This window comes from Danio rerio, chromosome 4, assembly GCF_049306965.1.
Source record: "Danio rerio strain Tuebingen ecotype United States chromosome 4, GRCz12tu, whole genome shotgun sequence".
Taxonomy (NCBI): Eukaryota; Metazoa; Chordata; class Actinopteri; order Cypriniformes; family Danionidae; genus Danio; species Danio rerio.
In genome coordinates, this window is record NC_133179.1 from 12,935,642 (window position 1) to 12,955,036 (window position 19,395).

Below are 19,395 nucleotides of genomic sequence, written 5' to 3' on the forward strand. Positions count from 1 at the left end.
AAACAAGAAAGATCTACTTGTATCCATACGGTTTTTTCTCAACATAAACTTCTTTAAAATAATAATAAAATGAACATGTTTTAAAAGATTTAAAAACTATAATAAACTAAATCTATGGACAACAATCTGTCCAGGTCAGTGTCCTCAGCAGTACATGGAGAAACAAATGTCATTGTAAGGAAAATAATTAAACCATTATAATAAATAGAGTTAAACATTACCTTTTTAAATAAAAAGTTTAAAGTTTCATTGAGGTGGATTGTTGGTGATTGTATGAGTTTTGCACAGATTGTATAGCAATTCATGAACAAAGGAAAATTAAAACCTGTTTAAAAAGATTTAAGAGCAATAACACAGTATTACAGTAAATCTAGAACTTTTTAAGGCCTAAGATTTGGGTTTTGAGATTTAATACTTTTTAAGACCCCACAGAAACCCTCTACATAACAGTATTACATAAATTATTTGTCTTTCTGTGAATTCCCAAGGAAACATTTAAAATATATATATTTTGGCTTTCTTGAGCCAAAACATTCCAGTCTCCAGATTTCTTACCATTATGCAACCAGACATATTTCGCATATCTGTTTAATCCAACACCAAACAAGTATATTGCTCTTTAAAAAACAAAACAAAACGGTTAAGATACAATATAAAATTGTCATTATTTTTTCCTGCATGAACAATAACTTCCTAAAAAAAAATCTTTAACACTCCTAAGTAGATTATAACACTTATAATCTCCAGATAAAGAAAAAGCTATCGTGTGCGATATACCACATGACGAATGCTAGGAGGAGCTGATTTATAACGTAAAGCATAGATTATATATATATGAGTCTGTTTGATAGCACAGAAAGAGAAGAGCATGAACAGACATTGACCTAAATAAACATGCAGCAAGTCTAACAGACTACAGGTTATAACTACACTGTTTTTAACTTTTCTATTCAAACTTATATTAATCAAACTGACTAAAATATTAAGTTAAACTTTGAAAAACTGAAAAAATATGTAGTTGGAGCATGATTACCCTATTTAAATAAGTTAAAGTAACATAAAAAAGTTGTAGTCATGATTTTTGTCAAATAAGCTTTTAAAGTGCTCTTATTTCAGCATAAGGTTTTCAGGCAAACGTCATTTTGTTGTCTAATGTGATGACAATCAAATATTAAGTATATAAGTGCTTGTGTGTCCATAATATTTGTAATATTTTGATCTTTTGAGTCACAATATACAGCTATAAAAATAAAATTACATAAAATTGCTGCTGATTTTGCTACCAAATGTGAGGTTGACGTAGCAGGAAGACTCGCACTGGGTTCTCAATGTATGGTAAAGCGAGAAAACCTTAGGAATTTATACATTTATTTACAGTGTGCGAGAGTAAAAATCAAAACAACCTAAAAACCCAGCAAAGTGACAAAATAACCAAAAATAAAAGAACAAATACACAGCAAACAAACAAATGATATATGTACAACCTCACTAGTATACGCAGGTCACAAATTGCTTACGCCACCACAGTTACTTGCTCACTCGCCAGGTTAATTGACAGTGAATTGGCGTTTGGGCTGCCTTTTAAAGGCGAAGCCCCGCCCCTTTGACATAAACCAACATACACTTATTAAAAGGTATAAGTATAAACATCTGTAGATGTTCATAAGTTCATTGTTTAAAACACATTAGACACCAAACAGTCATAATTAATCAAAGTAAACACTTATAAGTATAAACACATCCCCCCAGCCAAAAGACAGCTTAAGTAAAATGAGCTGAAGCAACACAATTCTTGAGATTTTTTTGGAGATAACTCAATTGTTTTATGTTCAATCTACTTAAATTTATTTTATTAACTTAGTCTATTTGTGTTGGGATAGCCTGAATAAATTGTGTGGAACCCTGCATTTGGGAATTAGAGATTCTCCATTTCTCTGGGTTTGCTAGTTATGGGTTTGAGGAAGCTGTTATTATTAGTTTTATTCTATAAAGGACTGATACAATTTCTTCCAAACTTTAAATAAAAACATTGTCATTTAGAGCATTTTTAATTTTCATACAATAAAAGTTGGTCAAAGTAACAAAAGTTTTTATTTGATGAGCTTAATGTGCCCTAAGCTATTGATTTCTTAACTTTTAATAAACTAAACTTTTATAAACTTGTCTAAAACTTACTTCTACTTACATTTTAAAATGATTTATGCTAAAATGGCAATATATTTATAATAAATTGGGAATACATTTGATTAGAATTGTGTAGAATGAAACAAAAACTTATGTTTTAGTCAAACTGAGAATGTTTTTCCATGTCTGTACATCACAGAATTTATAAAATACACTTAGCAGTCAACGCAAGACAAAGCCTTACACATTTTCTTGGATATTTCCTTACAAAATGTCATATTTTGCAAGAATATTTCAGAGATTTGTAACAAAATTTGTGGTAAATCATAGAATTAAAGTATATCCACTGCTTCTTTGCTGAATTTAATTATTCATAATGTCATTAAAAATTGATAGCCAAGAAATAAGAGTATGAAAATAAAGACACTCTGTTGGTTCACCTTGATAACTTGGACCTCATTAAAAATGTATATACAAATTAAGGGACGTATACATTCATATTTATGTATATGTATAATTTTTATCCTTACAAGTCACAAAAAGTGAGTCATTTTCTTCTTTTAACATTAATAACAACACAGATAGCAGCATGTGTATGAGGCTGCCATCAAATATTGACCCAATACAATACAATTGGCACAATATAGACATCTGATGTACTCCTCCATGCAGGTTTCTTAATAATTTTAGCCTGTAAGCAACCCTGTGCTGCATTTACAAACCACTATAAACACAAAACAGCAAAGGATCCCATTGATTTTAAACTTGCACAAATTAAAATATTTGAAAAATAACAACAGCCCAAAGCCTTCCATATTAAAATTCTTAGAATGCGCCTGGATGACATCATCGCCTGACATTCTACTACTTGCTTTTGTCGGTTGTAGTTTTGGCATTTCGAGTTGCAGATTGATCGGTTTACTATTACAGTTTATCAGAAAGTTATCAGAAAACATTTGTCATCATGCAGTTTGATCACAGTCCCTGTGTACTACTCAAGTACACCCCCAACATGCCGGAGAACCATCTTCATCTTTCTGATGAGCCGCATGTTGAGGTTGGAAAGATAGGGAGAAAGGAGAAAAAGAGAAGCTTCTGGAAGTGGCCAGTTCTTCGTCGCAAAACTGGAAAATACGACCTTGTCCAGGCTGCGAAGAAATACCAGTATGAGGCTGAGGTATATCAGAAAGTTTCTTGTCAGCCCATTGAAACACCTGTTGGGCCTGAAGAGGTTCCAGAAGTAAGAAATGTAAAAAAAGGCTTCTGGAAGTGGCCAGTCTTCCGTCGCAAAACTGGAAAATTCAACCTGGTCCAGGCCACGAAGAACTACCATGAAGCCATGTTAGAGCAAAAAGTTTCTAGTCGGCCCATTGAAACACCCGTTGGGCCTGATGAGGTTGCTAAAGCGAGAAAGGAGAAAAAGGGCTTCTGGAAGTGGCCAGACTTCCTTTACAAAACTAGAACATACGACCTTGTCCAGGCCACGAAAGACTACCATGAAGCCATGTTAAATCAAAAAGTTTCTAGTCAGCCCATTGAAACACCCATTGGGCCTGATGAGGTTCCTGAAGCGAGTAAAGAAGAAAAGGACGTCTGGAAGTCTAGTAGAGGTAAAATCACACTCACAAGTGATTATGATACAAGTATTGTTTCATGGCCAAATCTCTAATCAAGTAATATTTTTATAACTGGTCTTGTATATACAATTTTAATGTATTAATATCATTGGCCCATAAACAATTTCTGCTTGATGTCAAACTATTTCGAAACCTTAATAAAAGGCAAATCCAATCATAATTTAACGTTAAAAAAGCTATCATAGCAATATTTATCAATATGTGGAAATTTCTGTATTCTCGGAAGCTGTGGAAATGAAAAATGTAAAACAGGATATATGTTAGAACCACTGTTAATGTTTACATCCCTCAAATGTTCTATAGAAATGTGATATATGAAAATATATGCAAATTACAAATATGACATACAAGTTCATATTTGGATTTTGCATGTAAAATGTGTCATATATGTTAAATGATTGCAAAAAATGGCCGTTTATATTTGTTTTTTCAACCATTTGCATTATAAATATGTACATATATGCAAAAATAAGTAGTAAAAAATAAGCAAATATGTAATATGTACAAATATATTAGCTATAATAATATATGTATATGTTTATTTGTGGCTACACACACACACACACACACAGTACATACAGTATATCAAATTGACATATATCAGATTTCTGTGTGGGATGAAATTAAAATAAGTCTAAATATGTGACTTTACATTCATAGACTAATTAAAAAACATGATAATCTGTATTATATAAAGTGCTATTTACACAACGGTGACTTGATTCGTATTACAGCTTCTGCTTCAGAAGACCATGTCCCTGCTGCTGAGCAGCTAGAGGAGGACGACACAGAAAATGGTAAGATAGGAATTGTTATTAGTATTACAAACGTGAATACAAAATATATATATATATCTAAAATTGTACATCATACTGACTGCAGTTGTTTATTTTTTGACAGACACCATTTTAAGGCATTATGAAATGGGTGACAAGCTGGGCAAAGGTGGATTCGGCTCTGTCTACAAAGCCACACGCCGCAGGGATGGACTTGAGGTGCTTTCACTAACAAAACATTGCTTTATCATTGCTTTATTCAAAACTTCTACCACATGCTAACTGCTAATTCTTTGCTTTGTTGATCAGGTTGCTGTGAAATGTACTGTCAAGTCACCGAAGATGAAGGAAATGACAGTGGTGAGTAGTCCAGATACAATTCAATGTCATGATTTGATTTGATTCTAGATTTGATTTTCTTAGGATGGGACAAAATGGGATTGAAGACATTATATAGTAAATGAAAACATGTCCTTTTAGTAAGTACGTAAGCAAGTAAAGTAAGGCTTTTGTTTTGCTTTGTGCTTTCCATTTACAACAGTATTTAGATAAATCCACTTGATTAGATTGTTTCAGAGCCTTATATGTATGTTAATGTCCGATTACAATTGAGTTTTTAGTAAGAGAGCTTCAGGAAACTGTCTAACTGTCATCATTTCTCTCCTTTAGCCTGGTTATGACAAACCCCTCCCTACAGAAATTGCCCTGACAATCATGGCCAACAATGGTCCCTACGTCCCCGAGATAATCCAACTCCTAGACTGGGAGGACAACGATGCCCACTACATTATAATCATGGAGCGACCCATACCTTGTATGGACTTGCTTCACTTCTTACGCCACAAGGATGGACCTCTTGATGAGAAGACGGGACGCCATATAATGCGGCAGGCCATTCATGCTGTGAGCGTTTGCTTTGATCGCGGTGTCTTCCATCGGGACATAAAGCTTGAAAACCTCCTGGTGAATCCAGACACTTTGGAGGTAAAGCTAATAGACTTCGGCTGTGGTGCGATCGTAAAGAAATCTGGCTACAAAGTCTTCTGTGGTAAGTGTTATGAACTTTGTTGTCATAAAAACCACACGCTGAAGATTCTGTTTAAACATATAAACCATTGGATGATATCTTTTTTTTCTAGGAACAAGAACATATTTCCCTCCGGAGTACGAATTGCATGGCAGGTACCATGCACAGCCAGCGACTGTTTGGTCTCTAGGGATCGTCCTGTTCGCATTGATGTGTGGGGCTTTACCCACTGTCTCCGACCACTCCTTGATCAGGGACTATCTTTGGTCTAGCCCTGGCCTGTCAATAGGTGAGAGCTTCATCAAAGTGTGAAGAGAGCAGGTCTTATAACTATTTTTGACGTACGAGCGTGTGCAACCATTGTAATCTTTTTGGTTCGAGACTTCCAATCTTATTCACACAAGTGAACACACTTGTTTGTAGAGCGAGCAGTTTGACTGTTTATTATTCCTAGTCATTTCTCCCATAGGCAACTGAATCGGAAGTACTAACGCACTTCGGCATTGTAAAATAAGATCTATAAACTATTAAACTTAAACACCCCATTCTTCTTTCTGCACAGAATGCTGCCAGATGATCTGCGGTTGTCTACAGCCAAACCCAGATGAGAGACTCGCTCTGCAGGAGATGCATCTCCATAACTGGTTTAAGGTATGAAGCCTAAAGCTAAATGGCTTTCATTTTTGTTGATCATCTTAAGCAGAGGTGTCCAAACCAGAGTCTGAAGGCCAAAGTTAGCCTTTGATAACTTGATTTGCCCTTTGATTTGGCCCACCATCCCATCTAAATAGAGAGTGAGAATGACAACAAAAACACAAACTGAAAGTAAAAGATTCGATTAAATGTTATATTAAATATAAATAGTCACTCAATAAATAGAGGAACACATCAGTGATGCACATCAAGGCAAAAAACAGGTGCAGCTTGACTAGTGTAACTCCACTGTTATAAATAGGATTGTTTTTACTGAACGAATAAATACTGCATTAGTTAATATAAATCAATGCTCTCTAGTTTTGTTTAAATGTTGAATAACTTAGGAAATCACCAATGGCAACTTTAATGTAATGAGTTTGGTATACTTTGGTCCAACACGCTCAGTCAAGACTGGTTTTTAGCCCTTCATAAAAAAAGTTTGGACACAGCTGATCTTAAGTCTTGAAGCATTACTTAACCCCCCAAAAAAGAAAATTCTGTTATTAATTACTCACCCTCATGTCGTTCCAACCCACTGAGACTTTCATCTTCAGAACACAAATTAAGATATCAGGAGAGCTCAACCCCGTTCCTGGAGATCCACCTTCCTGAAGATTTCAGTTGCAACTCATGTCAAACACACCTGCCTGTAATTATCAAGTGCTGTTCAGGTCCTAAATAATTGCTTCAGGTGTGCTTAATCAGAGTTGGAGCTGAACTCTGTAGGAAGGTAGATCTCCAGGAACAGGGTTGAGCACCTCTGTCTTAGGTCAAATCCAGGAGTTCTCATCCTTCTTAGACAGGAACAGTCCTGAGGTGTTCAAAGTCCAGAAAAGGTTAAAACATTGCATGTGACATTAACTGTAATCAAACCAAGGTCCAGGAACATATTTGTGCACCTAAAAAAAAGCTACTGAAGATGAGCAGAAGTCTTAGGGGATTGGAATGAGTGATTAAAAACGGGATTTTCATTTATGGGTGAACTAATCCTTTAAACTCTGTGCAAAATGTAATGTATTTAGACGAATAACACTGATTTATGTTTCAGGTCATGGAGTAAGACAGGACTAACAACTCAGCAACCCTAGCACATCTGAGGACTGCTGCATTGGATTGCTCTTTGTATTATATTGTTGCCTTGTCATCTTCTTTAATAGTGCAGGGCAACTTACATATGAGTGCTTTTGTTGATTAATTAATATGTCATGAATGTTTTGAATGTATTGTCATTATATTATTATTATACACATATGCAAATGCACTATATATGTCATGTGTGTGTTTCTTATATACTGGTGAATTATTAAAGGATTATAAAATCAACATCATGTCTTGTTTTTCTTTATTATGTGACCAGTTACTGATTGTACACTGACTTCTTACTTTTTTCTTACAGGTTTCACCTTTTAAAGACATTTTAAGACCATTTTGAATTAAATATTAGACTCATAAAGCGCTAAAGACTAAGGATTTTTTTTAATTACCCAGATGAAAAAGAAATTTATTTGACCTATCAAAAAAATATATATATAATTTAATACTAATAATACATTAATAATAAACAATTCAAATATTTTAGATTTTATTCTTAGCTAAATGTTTTAAATATTGTGTAAAAACAAGAAAGATCTACTTGTATCCATATGTTTTTTTCTCAACATAAACTTCTTTAAAATAATAATAAAATGAACAAATGTTTTAAAGATTTAAAAACTATAATAAACTAAATCTATGGACAACAATCTGTCCAGGTCAGTGTCCTCAGCAGTACATGGAGAAACAAATGTCATTGTAAGGAAAATAATTAAACCATTATGATAAATAGAGTTAAACATTACCTTTTTAAATAAAAAGTTTAAAGTTTCATTGAGGTGGATTGTTGGTGATTGTATGAGTCTTGCACAGATTGTATAGCAATGCATGAACAAAGGAAAATTAAAACCTGTTTAAAAAGATTTAAGAGCAATAACACAGTATTACAGTAAATATAGAACTTTTTAAGGTCTAAGATTTGGATTTTGAGATTTAAGACTTTTTAAGACCCCACAGAAACCCTCTACATAACAGTATTACATAAATTATTTGTCTTTCTGTGAATTCCCAAGGAAACATTTAAAATATATATATTTAGGCTTTCTTGAGCCAAAACATTCCAGTCTCCAGATTTCTTACCATTATGCAACCAGACATATTTCGCATATCTGTTTAATCCAACACCAAACAAGTATATTGCTCTTTAAAAAACAAAACAAAACGGTTAAGATACAATATAAAATTGTCATTATTTTTTCCTGCATGAACAATAACTTCCTAAAAAAAATCTTTAACACTCCCAGGTGGATTATAACACTTATAATCTTCATCCTTCCTAATTTTTGCCAAAAAAAGATGGCTGTCTCTATAATTTCTGTACTGTTGCCTCTTCCCGCTGAGCCCTTTCACAGGCCTGGAGGAGTGCCTCAAGATCTCCTGAAAATAAACTTTGTGTCCTGAAGGAGTCTTGGCAGGGACAGTTGAACTGGATTGCAGCTCATACTTTAAATCCCATAACTTTTCTTTCACTCTTCAACAGATATCCATAACACAACTTTAATGATTACTTTATCTATATAGTACCATCCGCAGACACTGGCACACTTGGTAAATACAGGCAAAACAGGTAAACATCTATTCTGCTCTCTTCGAGGACAAGCAATTGCAAAAACAAGCCAAAATTTGATCAAATAAACAAATGAGCAATATCACATGAGTAATGCAATATTACTAAACATCACACTTGAGGGGCGATCATCAGATCTAAGAGTGTGATTTTAATAAAGTAAATATAAAAAACCCCAAAGTGTAACAACCAGGCCAGGTTCTCCTCACTTACATTCACCACAGTCACTCCGATCACCCTCACTTGTATTCTGATATTCTGATTAGCCCCGCACTAAATCACATCAGCCCCAGCACATCACTCCACTCAGTGTACAGCCTTGTCGATAAACAGAGGGACAAACTCTCCCACGGTCAGTGTTATCTACAGTAGCTATTTCTAATAGTATCCTTACCTGTCTTTTGCTTTGTCTTGTTTTCTTGTTATTCCTCATCTCTCCTTCCTAGTTTGATTCTCTCATGGTCTTGTCCGGTTGTCTGCTTCCCGATCCCTCCGTGCTCCATCTCATCTTCCGGTCCCTCCAAATCATATGGTCCACATCTACATCTCTGCAGCAAATAGATTCTCGTTGGTCATACTATTCATCTGCCATCAGACATTTCACAAACCAATTGCGAGAGGACCATGTGATATGATTGATCGCATCTGGTCTCTCATCTGTAATCATTAGTAAGCCAATCAGATCATTCCAAACCCACTATAAATAGCCCGACTAGCACTACTCCCTCATTTTTGTTTTTTGAAGAATCCCCCCATCCACCCCATTTCCTCATCACAACTTCTTGATCTCGCACCCCCTCACATGCTAATTGACCAGGCGGGAGCCCTGGGCTCAATTATATCCGAGCTCAGGTCTGTCTCTCGGGACAGCATGCCAAACCTGCTATTATTATCAAGCAATACATAAAGATAAAATAACACTCTCTGTGTTAGAAGCTGATTTGTCATACAGAGTTACATGTATTTAACACTAATACAGTGTTGACTACTACATCCGGGAATTTATGCAGCAATATCCCTGTAGGATTTTTCCAGATGCCATTTTCTTTTGCCACAAGGAGCAATGAGAAGAAGCAACTAGTGAGTAAAAGTACTTAAAATGTTTGTATATAGACATTTGACATCCAAATCATATATATACGTTAAATATCTCACAAAAAAGCATAAATTTTCATTTTTATTTTGTTCTGTACTAGCTAAGTTACATTAAGAATAAAGGAGAAAAAGCTGTTTTAAAACTGCTCTTTTTGGTTCCAATACGAGAATATACGGTTGTGACGGTGTACGGTTGTTGTTTTCTTTAAACATTTATCAAATAGTTTATAAAGTGTTGCTGATATTAAACAAGTTCTATTTTTGTTTTTGTACGGTGTTGAAAATTTGACCGACGAGTGTTAACACATAACACTTGTTGTTTATGATCCTTTATGGTGTTTATATTTTACAATATAGGAGTGTTGATAATGTTAACTTTTTTTAAAAGTTTTTTTTTTTAAACACTTTTATAGTGGTTCCCATATAAACTCAGAGGGAGTGTTAATTTTAACATCTACTATCAAAAATGTGCAGTGTAAGTGTGAACTCTTGAAATTGTCTTTATACTTACAGCTCTGGTCTCTGTCCTCCTTCTGTGACAGAGTGTCGTAAAAACCATTCTGTCTTTAATGTTTAATGTAGTAAAAGCTAAAGATGAGACTAATAATTCACACTAATAACTACTGGCTTATTATCTGCCTTTTTCTACATCTCTCATTCTACCCAATACCAATACTACTACCTACAACTACTAACTAGTTTATTGAGCTAAAGTTTTAGTTAATGCTTTCATGATAGCGATTGTACCGCAAAATACTAAATGCTAAAGTACAGCGTTTATTAGTTCATAATAGTTGATACTATAGTATTCAGTATCATTCATTAACAAAGAATATAATAAACTTTTTGTTTCCCTTTATTATAAATTATTAAATACATTTTTTGTGTAAAACAACTGGTTATATTATTGTGTATTAGATTGTTAGTATTAGTGGCAACACTTTACAATACGATTGTATTAGTTAATGTAATGTAATGTATAATTTAATGCAGTGCATTTATTACAATATTTTATTCATTTATGTTAACGTTAATTTAAAAAAGTTCACGGTTAATGGTGCAATAACTATGTTAAGAAGCATAAATTTGGATTTTAATAATTAGTAAATGCTGAACTATAATTAATAAATGCTGTGGAAGATTTTCATTGTCAGTATATGTTATTAAATACAATATCTAACATCAACTAATAGGACCTCATTGTAAAGTGTGACTGCTTTTGTTGTCATATTTGGTATAATTTATTTCTACTGTTTGGAATGGCTGTTAAATACATTAAGCTACAATTATACCTCCTGTTACGATAGAAGTGACTTAGATTAAAGTTAGTTTAATTCAATTATATATATATATATATATATATATATATATATATATATATATATATATATATATATATATATATATATATATATATATATATATATATATATAAAAAGCTTAGATATAGCGAAGCAACTTTAGCCACGTAGCTCTTATCTTAGCTTGCTACATTTCCCAGTGGGCAGTTTCATTGTAGTTAAGCTACATTTTAGGTAGAGCAACTGATAGCTTAGCTCATTCAATTTTGGAGCTTGTGCAAAAAACAAACAAACAAGACCATCAGCAGTCTCCAAAACTACAATTACACATCACCTGCATCACCACAGATTACTGGAAGGGTTTTAAGTGAGCAAAGTCTCTACTCAACCTTAAATCTTCAGTCATTTGGTAAATATTCTGAGCAAAAAATATTGAAAGGTTAAACAACAAAGACATTTTCCCAGGTTTCTTTGCTCATATCAAATATTGGATAAGAATGGAGGGCACTGTAAATCCAAAATGTACCCCAAGAAAGCCCACCAGTGGCATTCAGCTCAGATCTACAGTTTCTCTGCATTCCCATCATACCTGAGCAGTGTTAAACAGCCCGGATAGAGACATTGCTTCTTATCTAACACATACCTGCGGTCTGAATGTGTGGCGGTGCTGGTTGGCTGATCTGCGCGGTATCTGTGCCATCTCAGCTCTCACTTCCCGTCTGTGTGGTACAGTATATGCAGATGGTGCTGAAGCCTTATCTTTAAATACGAGTGGCATCAAATGTAAGAGTTTCATGGTTTCTGTAAATAGAATCAGGTTTGTTAGTCTTTCAATGGACTGCTGTGAAAACGAGTCAAAATGAAGATGTTTTGTAGAGCTATGTTGGAACAAATCTATTTAGAAACAACAACAAGGTATGCTCTACAGATATACACACTAGGCATGGGCCGGTATACATTTCTGACAGTAAAATAACCTTGGATAAAAATATTACGTTTTCATGGTATCACGATATTGTGATTACTGCTCTAAAATAAGATCTTTTTAAACGCCTGAGTAAAAAAAAAAACAATGAAACCCAGCATCTGGCGATGTCTTTGCATTCCAGACTGCTGTAATTGACTGCAAATGATTTGCAACCAAGTATTAAAAAGTGAAAGTTTGATTTATGATTATTATTCTGTCCTGTTACTTTTGGTCCCTTAACAAGTAGGAGGCACATATGCAAACTGTTGTAATTCCTACAGCATTCAACTGATTTGGATGTAAATACCCTCTAATTAAAGCTGACAGTCTGCAGTTAATCTTGTTCATTTCATTTCAAATCCACCAAAAATGTTAGAATTGTGTCTATTCCCAAATTCATGGACCTAACTGTACCTTAGCAACAGCATAAAAGAAAAGTTTTTGCAGTTTTAAAACCGGTTATCGTCCCATGCCTAATACAAACACATGCATACTCTTCATATATACCTATTAGGCCTACATGATGTGATAGTAACATAGGTAAAATTGATTCATAATTGTTTTTTAGTTCATCATTTTATGGAACAAATTACATAAATCATGTTATGAAATTTATTAAAAATGTATTTTAGAAATGTAAACGATGCAAATCTTAAATTAATTAAAAATTAAATAGTGTATTAAATTTTTTTTTTCTTCCGCTCCTGAATGGACTGCACAAATCTATAGTCTTTTGTGTGTACTGTAATGAAAATACAGTAACAAATACATCAGAATACACTGCTAATTTACTAGTTTGTTCAAACTATTTCTTTAAAATGAGCTGAAACAACACAATTGTTTTGTTTTTGGGACAACCTAATTGTTTTATGTTATACTTAAATGTGTACAAACTAATAAGTTAACGTAATTCCTTCATGTTGTTCCAACACAAATTGATTGTGTGGAACCAAGCATTTTTTTTACAGTGCAAGTAGGCCTAGTGACTAGCCAAGCCTTGACCTCCTGGGTCTAACAACCCAATTTTCAGGTAGTTCAAATCCTAAATGATCATTTACAAGCAACTATAATCTCTGTAAAGCCAGAAAAGCCCTAAAAAACATGTAAAGCCTTTGAAGTATATTAGCGTTAACATGTTACCGCTATAAATTCACCAGCACTACACAGCTACAGTATCTGTAATCTCCCACCATGCTCTCCATCTTCCTATTGTCATCCGAGCGTGCAGGAAACGCATATTTGTGTCTCCACTTCACGTTCCATACATGTGCGCTAATGTGATAATGTGTCAAAAACAAATCAGCCTCCCACTATCCAAACATATATCAGCTTCCACTCCGCAAATACAACATATATGAATGCGGCCCATGTGTATAAATGCATTAAACGTGGGTCAATAAAAGTTTACGGTCTTTTTGATGTGGAGGCCAAAATCTGTTGCCCCATTTATCCACACTTAGGTGATAGACAGAATGAGACGCATTCAAAAACACGAACACCATAACATCAGTATCGCAAAACGGCAAACTTGAGCCTACAGAAATGAATCAAAGAATCATTTTCGCCTGTGCTAATCATGTCCATATGCTGCATACGGGCCTCATCAAAGAGATTCCAGCACGACAATCTTTTGGCCTGGCTATGAATTAGCTTTCAGCTATTATGGTTTATGGTGTGCATGGCACTTTCTTTCCATCTCCTTCGCAGGCAACGTGTTATTTTTGTAAGAACACACGCAAGAGGTGGAAATGAAAACAGTTTCACGTCTCTCTTCACATTAGCAATAAGGCAGTGTACAAACTCCCACTGTCGGCTAGCAAAACCAGTGGATATGCTAATTGTAGCTAATTATGGCTAATTAATCTTAGCTTTTATTTATACACGTATGAAAACCGAACACAGAAAGTATTTAACATCATACAGTATGACAACATATTTTTAATTAGCATTAGCATAATTATATCTAGCATAATTTGCTAGATGGAAATAAAACAGTAAAGTAAATCTGTTGAAAAAAACAGCATATGTTGGTAAGGTACGTTTGGTAGGCAGGTCCTGCTAGTTTCAATGCTGGTTTTACTAGTCTCGATGCTGGTCTTGCTGGTTTCAGTGCTGGTCTTGCTAGTCTGAGTGGTCCTGACCAGCAATGAGACCAGCATTAAGACTAGCAAGACCAGCATCGAGACCTGCAAAACCAGCAATGAGACCAGCAAGACCAGAATTAAAACCAGCAAGACTAGCATCGAGCCCTGCAAAACCAGCATCGAGAATTGCAAAACTAGCAATGAAACCAGCAAGATCAGCATTAAAACCAGCAAGACCAGCACCAAGACCTGAAAAACCAGCATCAAGACCAGGAAAACCAGCACTGAAACCAGCAAGAACAGCAATAAAACTAGCAAGACCAGCATCGAGACCTGCAAAACCAGCATTGAGACCAGAATTAAAACCAGCAAGACCAACATTGAGACCTGCAAAACCAGCATCGAGACCTGCAAAACTAGCATTGAAACCAGCAAAATCAGCATTAACCAGCAAGAAAAGCAGAGACCTGCAAAACCAGCATCAAGACCTGGAAAACCAGCATTGAAACCAGCAAGAACAGCAATAAAACTAGCAAGACCACCATCGAGACCAGAAAAAAAAAACAGCAAGACCAACATTGAGACCTGCAAAACCAGCATTGAAACCAGCAAGACTAGCATTGAAACCAGCAAGACTAGCATTAAAACCAGCAAGAACCACAATAAAACAAGCAAGACCAGCATTGAGACCTGCAAAACCAGCACTGAAACCAGCAAGACCAGCATTAAAACCAGTAAGTTCAGCATCGAGACCTGCAAGACCAGTATTAAAACCAGCAAGACCAGCATCGAGACCTGCAAGACCAGCATTAAAACCAGCAAGACCCGTTTTATAACCAGCAAGAAAAGCATTGAGACCTGCAAAACCAGCATTAAAACCAGTAAGATCATCACTGAGACCAGCAAAACCAGCATTAAAACCAGCAAGACTAACATTAAAACATACCTTAGTTTTTTCAGCAGGGAAACTTTAGAAAGTACTGTTTATACCCCTCTCTTTACATTAGTTTCACGTCTCGCTTCACTTTAAACTATTAAAAATGTTCATAAAAGTCATTTTTTCGAACTTTTCAAGGTTAAAATTTGTCGGAGGAAAGATCAAGGTCACATAATGTAATCCAAAAGCAGAAATAAATGGGGAAAAATTTAAACATGAATCACAAAGTATGGAAAACAGCTAAATTACATATATTTTACAGTGTAGGTATATAAACAGGCACTTTTTTAAGAGGTGAAAATATAAGTTTTGTAGGACATAACAGCAGTAAAGTTTATTGCACTTGAATAAACCCCATCCTGAAGAATCTGATAGAGATTTAACACTGTACTCTGATGATTCATTTAGACGCATGCAGTGAGAGGGAAATGTGAGAATCGCTCTCATATCAGCACACCTGCTCTGCCAGAGACTCGTCCTCTGTGGAGGTCAAAGACAGTGCTTCCATCTGTGATGATACACGCTCTGTTGCGGTTAGCTAATTTTGCGTGCCGTCCCGGCCTGTGCTTTGCTTTGGTCAGGTGTTAAAATCGCTAAAAATGCAGCGTTTGCCAAGAACACCTGAAGAGGGGTCACGCGCTAGTTCACATCTGTGGTTTGGACAGCAAATGTCTCATAACCGATTGCTTGCTTTCCAGAAACACCTCTCTCCTTTGATTTTTATTATTTTTTTTTTTGTGCTGCTTGTCCTTCCACGTGTTTGCACATGTAAACACACACCTCCCATACTGCACACGCACTAAAACCATATGCTTTCAATGCCTCTTTACTGGTTGAATGATGATACAAGAACATTGCACGGTAAACAACATGTATGTCATTCTTTACTGTATTTAAAACGACCTGTTAAACACTGAGCATTATTATTATTTACTGAGTAAATAACTGTAAAGCTAAATTTAATCCTTATAGCTAGGACTGCCTGGCATGAAAGAAACAAAGAAAACAAAGAAACATGTCAGTAGATGCCACTATTATTAAACAGTGATGCTTGCCAAACATAGTCCTGTTCCTCAATTCGAAGATTAAATAAGTCGTTTTTTCTGCTAAACCCCCCCCCCCCCACAACTAAAACCAGCTCAAGCCAGTTGGCAGGTATTAACTGATTTAAACTGGAAGCAACTTGTTTTACCTGTTCTCTTAGCCTGATCAAGCTAGTTTTAAATGATCTGAGCAGCCAAAGAAGTGGCCAAAACCTCTTTAAAACCAGCCATACAGCTTAGACTGGTTTAAGCTGTTGTTGTTGTTTTTTTTCCAATCAGAATTTATGATAACAACAATTAAATAATCAAAATTGCAGCTAAGTTGTGGAGCAGATAAATTAAAAATAAGTTATTTATCAACCACAGTTGGTGAAACAGAGGCCAAAGTTTTGTAATTTTTCATCAACACTTGCTTGGACAGTTACCTTCAATGCGGGAGACATGTATTTAAATACCATTTGAACTGTTGCAAGCTGAACCAGATGGGTAATATTGGTGCCCTGATCAGGAAATGAAACGTTTAGTGCAGGGAAAACAAATGCATTAACACTCATGTAAAAGTGTTCCTAATACACCGGTTGAGGAGTCGAAATTAAATATTCAGTCTCTTTCTTCTCTCTTCTAATTGCTGTAATTAAGCTCTCTATATTATCCCCAACTACACCATCTGCATCTGAGAAAGAATGTGAAATTGATCTTCTCAAACAAACAGGCTGCAGTTTTATTTAGTACCACCAGAGGTGCTAAAATGACACTTGAACAATGAACAATCAGTCATTCATCTGGCTTCAGTATATTTTTACTGTAATCACTGTATAAATTGCAAATCACCTATCCGGGTCACGGCACCAATATTGCCCTTTTGGTTTAGCTCATCACAATGCCAAAAATAAATAGTTCTTGTATTGGAACACTACAGTAGTTACAATGTGCCCAAGATGACAGGAAACTAGTATTGAGGAGTGCTTTTGTAAAGGGATTAAACTATTTTATACAAATTTAAAAGCACGGATACTGGCACACATGCCTGAGTTTTGTCTTGGTAATATAAATCCCACATTGTTCCACTCTCAATGAAATGCAGACGGAAGTGAATTAGTGGTGCTTAATACTTTATATTAGGTGTCGCTTATACCTATGAACTTACATGGTAACTAGATGTGTAAGTAGTATGTAACTACAGTGTTTGTACACACTGGTACACAGTATTTACTCGTGTAATACTGGTGTAAATAGACACATGTAACAACACACTGAATAATATGTGTAAGTTCAAATGTGTAACAGGACTTTGGTAACAACAACACTCAAAATGTACACATCTGTAACAAGAGTTACATATTGTGTAACAACAATATGTGCAGGTGTTTTCCCACTTCCACACCTGTTTGCATACCATGTACTTCTGTACACTGTATTAGAATAAGTTTGGCAGAATTAACGCTGCATTAGTGTCACTTTGTGATACCAGTGTAATTACAAGGTAAATCCTAAGGAACTGTCCACTCAATATAAAGTGTACACACACACACACATATATATATATATATACACACACACACACACACACACATACATATATATATATATATATATATATATATATATATATATATATATATATATATATATATATATATATATATATATATATATATATATATATATATATATATAAATAACCTAAGCCTTTGTGCAACTGTTTAACAACAGCAAACTTCAGCCAAAAAAGTATAAGTGTATAAAGAAATATACAAGAAAGAAATATACAAATGGCTTATGTTTATGTACTGTAAGGTTAATTGTAGAATCACATCAGTAATTCACATTAAAGGGGCAGTTTACCATAGCTTGTGTTATTAATGTCCTGTTACACATTTAAACTTACACATACAATTAAGTGTTTTTACATGTATGTAGTTGCACCAGTATTACACAAGTAAATACTATGTGCCAGTGTGGACACACGCTGTGGTTACATACTACTAACACATCTAGTTATCGTGTTCACAGGTATAAGCGACACTTAAAATAAAGTGGGACCGAATTAGTTGATGCCCAACAAATATCCACTTTTTGAAAACTTTAGTTGTTTTTGCAGAAAGTATCATGTTTCTTCTCCCCGGACAGAGAATTCACAAAGCATTACTTAAAAGTGAATTTCCCAACAGGTTTAGCTGTTTTGAGAGTGTTTATCCAGCAATCAATACGTGATGACAGGACCCTTATAAGCAAAAGCCCCGTGTTTCATATCTCTTACAGAATCAGTGCTGTACAAACAGCCATCTGCTCCTCTCCCCTATGTTGATGGAGGGGGTTCCCACCTTCACTTAAGCTTCTGCAGGCATGAGAACTAGAGGGACTCAATCCCTGGCTCTCAAATTGTATGCAGTGTAACTTGCTGTTGTTGGAAACGGTCATGCCAGACATCCAAAGGATCAATTTACTCAACAAGGGTCAATATCTTGTTTTAAGTCTTGCCGTTCACTAAAATGATGAGAGGACAACATATCTGATGTTTTGTCTCTACTGTGCATAAGCCAAGCAGGCTTCTATATTACAAAGACAAAACACAGGCATGTGTGCCAGTATCCTTGCTTTTAAAATTGTATGAAATATTTTAATCCCTTCACAAAAGCACTCCTAGATAATATTTTCTTGTCAACTTTAGTAACTGTGCACATGGTAGCTACTAGTGTTACAAAACAAGAACTATTTATTTTTGGCATTGTGGTGAGCCGAACCAGAAGGGGCAATATTGGTGCCGTGACCCTGATAGGCGATTTGCTATTTATACAGCAGTTACTATGAATTTATTAATTGTAATAACAATATACTGGGCTGCATGGTGGCACAGTAGGTAGCACGCTCTCTCCATGTTGGTGCGGGTTTCCTCTGGGTGCTCCGGTTTCCCCCACAAGTCCAAACACATGTGGTAAAGTTAACCTGTATAAGCTTAATTGTCCGTAGTATTTGTGTGAATGAGTGTGTATGAATGTTTCCCAGTGACGGGTTGCAGCAGGAAGGACATCCGCTGCATAAAACATAT

At 35.2% G+C, this 19,395-nt stretch overlaps 2 protein-coding genes across 21 annotated transcripts in view; one reads left to right on the forward strand and one right to left on the reverse strand.

Moving 5' to 3' along the window:
• Positions 1–43: 43 nt before the first annotated feature.
• On the forward strand, positions 44–7,587 carry pimr169 (Pim proto-oncogene, serine/threonine kinase, related 169). 7 transcript variants are annotated; one of them, XM_073947104.1, is made up of 9 exons: positions 338–3,355; positions 3,521–3,734; positions 4,496–4,558; positions 4,662–4,756; positions 4,847–4,897; positions 5,207–5,585; positions 5,677–5,853; positions 6,127–6,215; positions 7,309–7,587. In XM_073947104.1, exons 1-9 carry the CDS (start codon positions 3,089–3,091, stop codon positions 7,318–7,320), a joined length of 1,347 nt encoding a protein of 448 aa, XP_073803205.1. In that variant the 5' UTR covers positions 338–3,088; the 3' UTR covers positions 7,321–7,587. The 7 variants fall into 7 exon arrangements, 5 of the variants coding, with proteins under 5 accessions (XP_073803204.1, XP_073803206.1, XP_068076681.2 ...); XR_012401970.1 differs by having other exon boundaries at positions 44–3,734; positions 5,235–5,585; positions 7,309–7,569; XM_073947103.1 differs by having other exon boundaries at positions 44–3,734.
• A 1,746-nt stretch (positions 7,588–9,333) lies between these two features.
• Positions 9,334–19,395, reverse strand: part of arhgef39 (Rho guanine nucleotide exchange factor (GEF) 39) — a 105,891-nt gene continuing 95,829 nt past the window's right edge. For 4 of the 14 annotated variants that reach the window (XR_012401540.1, XR_012401532.1, XR_012401550.1 and 1 more), the window contains exons 14-15: positions 11,959–12,116; positions 9,334–9,576 (exon numbers count right to left, since the gene is read on the reverse strand). The gene's annotated coding sequence lies outside the window, so the exon portion shown is untranslated. The remainder of the gene's footprint in view (positions 9,577–11,958; positions 12,117–19,395) is intronic. The other 10 variants (XR_012401545.1, XR_012401538.1, XR_012401553.1 and 7 more) reach the window with 4 other exon arrangements.